The sequence below is a fragment of the Balaenoptera ricei genome, chromosome 5 (genome assembly GCF_028023285.1).
Source record: "Balaenoptera ricei isolate mBalRic1 chromosome 5, mBalRic1.hap2, whole genome shotgun sequence".
Lineage (NCBI taxonomy): Eukaryota > Metazoa > Chordata > Mammalia > Artiodactyla > Balaenopteridae > Balaenoptera > Balaenoptera ricei.
The window spans coordinates 21675132-21683896 of NC_082643.1; the positions used below are offsets into that span (position 1 = coordinate 21675132).

At 44.0% G+C, this 8765-nt stretch overlaps 1 protein-coding gene across 2 annotated transcripts; it reads right to left on the bottom strand.

Annotated features, from left to right (window-relative positions):
• Positions 1-1666: 1666 nt before the first annotated feature.
• On the bottom strand, positions 1667-7257 carry DDIT4L (DNA damage inducible transcript 4 like). Of its 2 annotated transcripts, none has more exons than XM_059922482.1 (3): positions 6877-7257; positions 5773-5912; positions 1667-3911 (listed from the first exon to the last, which is right to left on the bottom strand). In XM_059922482.1, the coding sequence occupies exons 1-3, from the start codon at positions 6960-6962 to the stop codon at positions 3421-3423; spliced, it is 717 nt and encodes a 238-aa protein (XP_059778465.1). In that variant the 5' UTR covers positions 6963-7257; the 3' UTR covers positions 1667-3420. The 2 variants fall into 2 exon arrangements, with proteins under 2 accessions (XP_059778465.1, XP_059778467.1); XM_059922484.1 differs by lacking the exon at positions 6877-7257 and adding an exon at positions 6202-6366.
• Between the last annotated feature and the right edge of the window lie 1508 nt (positions 7258-8765).

An 8765-nucleotide genomic window follows, 5' to 3' on the forward strand; every position in this document is an offset into this window, starting at 1 on the left:
GTTCATCAAGCCCATTTACTTCTGGGCACACCGTGCTACCATATTTCCCAGCCCCTCTTACAATTGAATGCGGCCATGTGACTGAGTTCTACAGGGGATGTAGACAGAAGTTATGTACGTCACTTTCACAACTAGCCCCCAAGTTTCCCACGAGATCCTTCATAGTCTCTCTCATCTCTTGTCTGTGGCAGGTGTGGAGGACCCAATGGAGTATTGTGAGTCTATAATCAATGGCAGAGTCTAGGCAGGAGTCCGGGGTTCTGAAAATCTGCATGATTCTCCTCCCAGCTCGTCACCGTGTATCTCTCCCTCCTCATCTGCCGCCGATGTGCCTTGGACTTTTGTTTTTATTCTCACTTGTTTAAACCAATATAGATAATTGAGACCTGAGTGCAATAGACTTAAGATTTTTATACTTGCACATCCTTCCACTATGCACGTGGGAAAACTGTGAATAGTGCGATATGATGCGGACTTCATGAGGATATAGATTACATCACTGGCAAAATAGAATCAGGATATTGAGTCCATTTCCATAAAATTATACTATCTTTCTATTAATAAGAGGCAAATAAGACATCTGATCTTTCAGGAGGCCATCACACACTCTAGCTAACAGTTTATTCCCCACTGAGATAGATGAGGGTGAGATCACACCTCTTTTTGAAGGTACATGAGAAAGTAACTAGGTCAACTACAAAAGATAGGTGTGAAGGTGCCAGGATTGAAATGCATGTTTTTTAAATATTTGGAAACGTTTTTAATTCTAAGCACAGGTCTGCTCCAATGAATGGTAAATACTGTCAGTAGTTGCCTACTTTTTTTCTACCTGGAAAGAAATCACATTAAGAATTTTTTCTTTGAATTTAAGGGCAAATGTTTGACATCATTTTTACAGTCCTTTGGTGATGTGGGTAAGATGTCTGTGTTGCCTTCATGCATTTGGAGAAAGCGTACTGAGCGCAGCTCCTGGAGTTGGCTCTGTTTTATACTCCGGCTCTCCTGCATAACTTGGTGACTTTGGGCAAGTTACTTAACCTCTCTGCGTCTGGTCATTTATCCATAAAATGGAGATGACAATGGTCTCATCTCATAGGGCTGTTATGAGGAGTAAATGAGATGGTTTATGTAAAGCACCTAGAAGAGTGCCTAGACGTAGCAAGTCTTATTAAATGTGGGTTAGGTAGTGTGAGAAATCGGAGCTAATGACAAATTCGAGGAGACGGAAAAGATAGGTGGACAAGGTTAAAAATTCAAATTGATGAATAATTGTGGAATTATAAAGATATGTTGCTCTAATAGAATATTCTGGTAAAAATTAAAATGTATACTAATCTTACAATCTGATGTATTTGCATTTGGCCATTAGGAAAACTACAGAAAAAGCCTTTACACAATGAGTATTTTTTTCAAAGGCAGTTGCCAAAGGAGCTCAAATTATTGTCTTCCAGTGAAAAATATTATCGTATTTGAAAAATTATGAAGCAAATGACTCTTTATTGATACACAAGCACATGCAATATACAATTGGAATATTATAATGAAGGGTACAAATAGCCTTTGTCAGAAAGGAGATAATTGTTCTGTCACCTTCCCTCAAATATTGTCAAATATATTTTAGGGTGATCATTGCATAAACTCAGAAAAGACAAAGAGGACAAGAGAATTAAAAATATATGATGCTTTATTGTCAAAAATAGACAAACTTTAATTTCCTTTAACAGGAATATTAACTTAAGAGTCTCTATAAGTCACCACTATTTTGTGAGTGTAAAAGACAAGAGGGTCAAAGACAACTGTTAGTGGAAAAAGGACAACAGTTCTACATCCATGCCAGAGACTCCTCGCCCACACAATTACAGTGACCTTCAGAGCCCTGGACAATAATAGACATGCAAAACAACTCGACTTATCCTGGCCCAGTCCTGTAAGATTGGCTTTGTGGTATCTTTCCAAGCATTTGAAGAGTTCAATTTGTTAGAACACTTGCTGATTTGAATAGTGAAGTTTTAGGTCATTTATGGGAACAGGATCACACCTGCTTTTGAATTACACCAGGATGAAGCCATGGTCCCTACAACCCTGGCCTCAGGTATGTAAGGTGGTGCTAAGGAGACCTGAATAAGCTCCTTATCCATGACCTACAGCAAGGATGTGACGGTCTTCCTGGATGAACATGATAATGTGTAGGTTATGTTCTCTCATTAACATAAAAAGAAAAAGATCTAGCTAGTTGGAACAAGAGAAAAATAAGGCCTTTATTTTTCCCTAGGGACAGGTATCCAAGGATGAAGAAAGCTGGGTGTGTGCACTGGTTATCTAGATCATGACTTTCATTCTCTAGTCTGTACTATAAACCAGATACCCATGGTCAAAGGACACTTTGTAAATAGACCCATCTTAATAATTAAAAGTGGTAGTGTGCAGCTATCTCCTTTGAAGATTCAGGTTAAGGCGAGTTCCTTTAGTTTTCAGGAGAGGCCAAGGATGAGATAACACTGACAGGATGAGATGGTTCTTCTGAGATCAAGCATATGTAAAAGCAAAAAGATGCTAGATTATCAAGTGAATGAGAAAGGAACCGGAACTCACTTCCCGTCCTTATACACATTCACCATTCACTCAATGGAAAAGTAATCAACTTCATGCAAACAAATCAGCATTTTCCATTTTTCTAGCTTAAAGATAAAATTCAATACTTAAGAACTAGAAAAACTGAGCTTATATTGTACCATAAAGTTATTTAAAACAATACTGTGGTTACTGAAATGGTAGCTCAAGCTTTTGCCACCTCTTTGAAACAGAAGAGTGGAGAAGATGCAGAGAGACAGAGAAGTACGTAACTCTGTTCTTACTGTGACGTTCCTTATTCACATTTGTGTGGGGTTAAGTTTGAATTAAGCTCACCTACTTAATCCTATCCTCCTGTATAAGAACATGTGAGTAGGGGCAGGAAATGGGTGGTATGAGCTTTTGCAAGTTTTGATGGGCTAAGCATCATTCAGTTAAGATTCTGTGATTGAAAGAATCACTCTAAAAACGTACAGAAAAATAGCCATATGAAAATCAGACTAGGCAAAGTGGGTTTATACAGTCTAGTAGCAAGACTACCTGGAAAACTTGTGGAGTCAAATAAAAAACTAAAGTGGATTGCTTCTTTTTTTTCTCCTTATTCCATTCCATTCCATTTTGTAAAAACTGTGATAAATGTAGACAATGTACTTCTCTTGTAGGTCATTTTTCAAAAGTCCCCAGATAAGCCCTTGAGTTGGGGTGGCCGTGAATATGAAATAGAAAGAAGATGAACTCAGTTTGGGGTTTCCTACCAAGAGCAGGCAGGGCAAACTACAATGACTTTAATGGAGCGCTGCGAAGTGTTATTACCCAGTCAGAAAAAGGACCCTTTCCAGTGCTTCCCTTTCAGCACTCTTCAATGACTGTTGTACCAATCAAGGAGTAAAGCTTTTTCTTAACAAGTCGGAATCCTGAGCTCAGGATCAGAGTTCGCCTGAGGCCAGAAGAGAAGCGACCTCGACTAAAGAAAAAATCCCTGAAGCTCATCCATGAGCAGTTCTCCTGCTTAAACACCAGGGTAAGCTCAAAGGTGGGCACCACGCTAGAATCGCACACAATCCTATCCAGCTTTTTACATACATTTTCAATTTCCAAGTTCACGTGCATAACGCAGCCCCGCAGGCCGCAGGGCTCCGTGGAGGAGAGCCGCAGGACGTCTTGAGCAATCCTCTGGGTCAGTTTCTCAGGAACAAGGACTTTCGAGCAACCGAGTTTGGTGTGCTTTGATTTGGACAGACAGTTCTCCAGCATTTTAACCAAGCTCTGGCAAGTCGTCTCCTCAAATATCACCTCGTTGAGGTTGGGTTCAGGAACAACATAATCCCAGTAGTCAAAATCTGTGGAAAATGGAAGTTTAAGATTAAAAAAAAAAAAAAATCCAGGAGCAGAAAAAACATACCGAGATATAGCAACATTGTTTGTTTCTATCTGTTACAGCTACTTGTTCTAATATTTGTTTGGAAGTCAGCTGATCTCTCTCTGCTCTTAACTCGCTGGGTAATAAAGCAAATCATTTAACTTGAGACTGAAAGTTCACCTATGAAATAAAAGTTTTGATAAATAAGGTGGGTAGGCTATAACCATTTTTTAATAAATTTATATGTGTACACACACACACAATCTGACTATGCATCACAAATCTATTTATGGTTATCTTAGAATACTAGTGATTTTCTTTTCTTTCTTGCTCCCTGATTTGCTTATGGGGGTTTTCTAATTTTCTTTTACAGAGACTATGCATTAGTTCTGGAATAAAAATGTTAATAATTTTTTTTGACTAAGGATTATTACCTTCTAACTCTAAGAATACATTCACTTACTATCGTAAAAAACAGATTTTTTGCTATTGTCCTTTAGTGATGAACTTAAAATGAACTTTGAACTATACTAAACATCAATTAAATTTGTGTTTTCTTTGTAAGTCTTTACTGGAATGACCTGTAGATCCCAATTTTAGCTTCAACCTCTTCGATTAAAAATTGCTCAAAGAGAAGACCTCTGAGGTTCACATGGATATTTATAACTGGCTGGGTAGTTTTTTGTAGCCAAACAAAACAAAATAGTCCTAGGAAAACAAAATTAGATTTGCTCAAAGGAAAGGAGATAGCTCTGCATTTGGTCACCTACGTTCCAAATTAATCCTACCACTTGGCAGGATGCCTCACCACACACAGTCAACTGAGCAAGCACAGGCAGATGCCCTGTGGGCTCCCCACCCTAAGCCTACTGCACTTCATTGGCTACTGCATTTTCCTCTCTCCACATCACGCATAAACTTAGATCATTGCTTTTTTTTTTTAAAACTAATTGAAACAAATGCCCTCCAAATTATAAGGCTCCATATTTTATCTATGTTGAAAATAGAGAATTTTAGAGCTTTGGCCTATAAAACTAGATCATCAACCACTTTGCCTTCTAAATGAGGAAGGCCCAAAGATCTTAAGCAATTGGTGCCCACAGCTCCTTAGTGGCAGAGCAGTGTATTACTTTAGAAACTCCTGTTTAAAATTGCAAATGACAATATGTCCAGCATCACTGCTGTTTTAAAGTTTCCTTTTGGCCTTAAAAAATGAAATAATGGGTATATCCACAAATAGAATACTACTCAGCAACAAAAAGGAACACATACTGATAGAAGCAACAGCATGGATCTCAAAATCATTAGGCTGTGGGAAAGGAACCACCTACAAAAGAGTACATATTACATGCTCCATCTGCATGCAACCCTAGAGGTGAAAGTAATCTATAGCGACAAAAAGCAGATCAGTGTTTCCCTGGGGATGGGAGAGGTAGAGTGGGGAATTGATGGCAAAGGGGTACATGGGACTTTGAGGGCAGAAGGTGATGGTAGTGGTTACACAGGTGAATACACTTGTTAAAACACACATAATTGTACACTTAAAATTCACCATAACTTCACAACCATGTAGGGTAGGGACCTGTACAGTTTTTAATCCCGAAGAGTGTATTAGCCGCAGACTAGATGGATGCAGCCCTTGGGATTTTATCTTTTGCTTCTTTTGTTTCTCACCATCATGGACAGAAGATGCTAACAGTTTGGAAAGGAGTCTCTCTCAGATGGATTTTGTGGCACCTCCAACATTCAAGGAGCGGGTCGACCCTGCACGCCCGCCCATCCCATCTATCCAGGGGCTGCGACCTTTGGAGGGAAGAGAGGTAGGCGGCTGGGAAACTCACCATTTAGTAGGTTCCCCGGGTGGAAGCCACGGTCCAGCAACTCCGAAATGCTAGCCGGGTTCTTACTGCTCAAACTGCTCGTTGCAACCATGGTCAACGGCTCTGTTTCCCTCGCGGGGCGGAACGGCCTTTCCGGGGCGCTAGAAAAAGGAGGCAAGAAGGACAGATTTGCAAAAGCAAGGAAGACGTGCAGAGGCTCCTAAAATGCCGAGTCCCCGGAGCGAACAAGCCGAAGCATTCCTTTTCCAAAGGGGAGGAACCGGCCTCTGCAACTCAGGTTCACAAAACTCCGGGAGCGCAGACGCCAGCAGTCACAACCTGAAACTAATTCAAAGTTAGCAAAACTTGGAGCCGGCTTGCCCCGCGGAGCTCACCCCCGCGCCCGGAGCACCGGAGCCCCCAGGCCCCGCGCCTCCCACCCAGGCTCACTTGCTGGGAGTTCGCCGGGGCCGACGCGCTCGCTGGCCAAAACCCTGCGGGTAAACCGAGGCAGGCACCGTCTTCAGGCGGCCCCTCCCTCGGGGGCTTAGGGACCTGCGGACCCAAGCGGCAATCGGCACCCCGCTCGCCCCCAGCCCACCCCACCCCGCCCCAGCTCCACTAAGCTGCCTCGCCTCTGGGGCGGCGGGCGTTTTATAGGCCCAGCCTCCTCACCCTGCCCCGGCCCGCCCACCTGCGCCGCCCCGCCCCGGCCCCGGGCCCCGCCTCTCCAGGGTCCGGTTGCATCGCAACCCCGATACTTCCAGCAGCCCTAGGCCAGCCGCTGGGAGTTGAGGCTAAGTTTGCGGTAGCGTTGACACCTGCTGTTTCCTGGGTGGGCCGCGGGTCCCCGTGAGTGCAACTCCGGGGGCACGACTCGCCCAAAACTGACCGCTCCCCTCCGCCACCAGCCAGGATTCTTTGGCGCGATCTCTCCCCTAGCGTGCGCGCACACACTCACACTCCTGATGCCCTTGTTGACTTTCTGTCCCGGGCAGCGGGAAGCTTTGGGCCTTTTGTCTGTTACCGTGACCTGAGGCTTTGCTCTGTCAGACTGACCACTTTGCTTAAATCTGTGTAGATATTCAATGGGCATCATTTCTGCGCTTAGTTCTGGCCTCTCACCGAGTCAGCTCGACTCCGCGTCCCGTCCCAGGGTCTCTGTATCCTCCTCTCCCGCACGCGCTCCGCTCTAGCTTGCCTTCCCGCATCCGAGGCTCTCCAGCCTCGGGTCTTCGCTGCACCCCCGGCACCCTTCGTACTGCTTCATCTATGACTAATGCGTTTTCACCGCGAGAAGGGTGAGCCTGGTACCCTTCTAATTAGACCTGGCTCCAGAGCGCCGGCAGCTTGAATGAAGGGGAGTTTGCCAAGAAACTAAAGAAAACCATTAGTGGGATTTTAGCTGCTTCCACCACCCTCCCGGGCTCTGGGAGCCGTTGTCATTCGCAAAGGCAGCAGTTCCTGGCGAGCCCCGTTAGCGGGAGGAACTTGGTCTTGGGCGGTCTTGAAGGGGCTCGGGGCAATGAAGATACAAGTACAGTGTTTTATATCCTGCCAGGGATATAATCCCTGTGAAGCTTGATGCGCAGTCCTGAACCTGAGCCCACAGAGGGACAGAGGAGCGGCTCAGGGTCAACATGCTCGCCCAACCCATCAGCAAGAAGCCAAACATTATGTGTTCATCCACTGTGCCTAAGCCACACTGTTCCCGCTTTGGTGTGCCGGTAGAGATGATCTGGTCAGAGGGAGCTTTCCCAAAGACGGTGGTGGGTCAGGAGAGGAGAGGCAGGGGAGACCTGGGGGGAGAAGAGTTTCTACAAGTAGGAGGTTCTAGCGTTGGCTCCCAATCCTTTAGGAGTCTGTGTACAAGGATCTGCAGGTTAGGGCCTTGAGAAGCAGTTTCAGCTGTCCAGGCTAAGAACTCTTAGTAAGAAAAACAACCACAGAAGGGGTGAGGAAGCTGTGATAAACAGATCCGTGGGAGGACACTGGGAGGCAGAGCTGCAGAAATTAAAACCAGCTTGACGGTCCATTTTTAACTCAACTCAGGCAGCTGCACTGCCTGAAGGTCAGGGGAGCCAAGGAAGGAGATGTGATAGGCTGGTCTTTGAAAGCAGATTTCCACCTCTACTTCGACAACGGAAGAGGGGAAAATAAGCCCATTTAAGCCAATTAAAAAGCCATTTCAGCGGCAGATGTGTTCGGGACCAATGGATGGTCAGTCGGGTATGGCAGCTGCCTGGCAGCTGGGGGCGGGGGCAGGCCACAGAGCCTCCTTGTTTGGGTGGCAGTGCTAGTGAGGCTGCCTCCTACCTGCATCCAAGGAGACTGGTTAGGATTAATATAGTAAGTGATCTGAACCTATACCAGTGAAGCAATTACCCATTTCAATTTCCTTAGGGTACTTAGGCATAACTCATGAACTAAGTACTCCCAAAAGGCCAGAAAGATTATTGGAACTTCTAGAATGTAGCAGTTACTCTCGGCTCACCTGAGTAACTGAAATTTTGCAAAGCCCTTGGGGATTTTACTGCAGAAAATAATTTTACTTATTATGAAAGACTTTGAATAATATCATTCTTTTTGACTGAATGGGCCTTGCTCTGAGGAATTATAGGGCATAAGTAATGACTGATATAGAAAGTGTACCTGGGATAATTAGTGGAGATTGTCCTTTTTTATCTTCTTAAAAGGGTAAAAAAAATCCTGTCTATCATTGGTTTGCATCTTTACAGGGTTAAATAAACAGAGCTGATTTTTCAAAAGGAACTATAGGACAGAATTAGGAGAAACTAAGTGCCATAATAGTCTTGTCAAAAGATGACACACTTAGTCTATTAGAGTTTTTAATGTTGTGGATACAGTTAATTATTTGTAACCGAAAGTTCATCACATTGGTGTACCCCAGGTGTTTATCAGGTGCAGTGATGAAGTATGTTTCATTGCTGTACCCCTCTAATTATCCTCTCTAATTAATACTGTAAAGGTAGTTTATAAGGCTGCTTACTGGA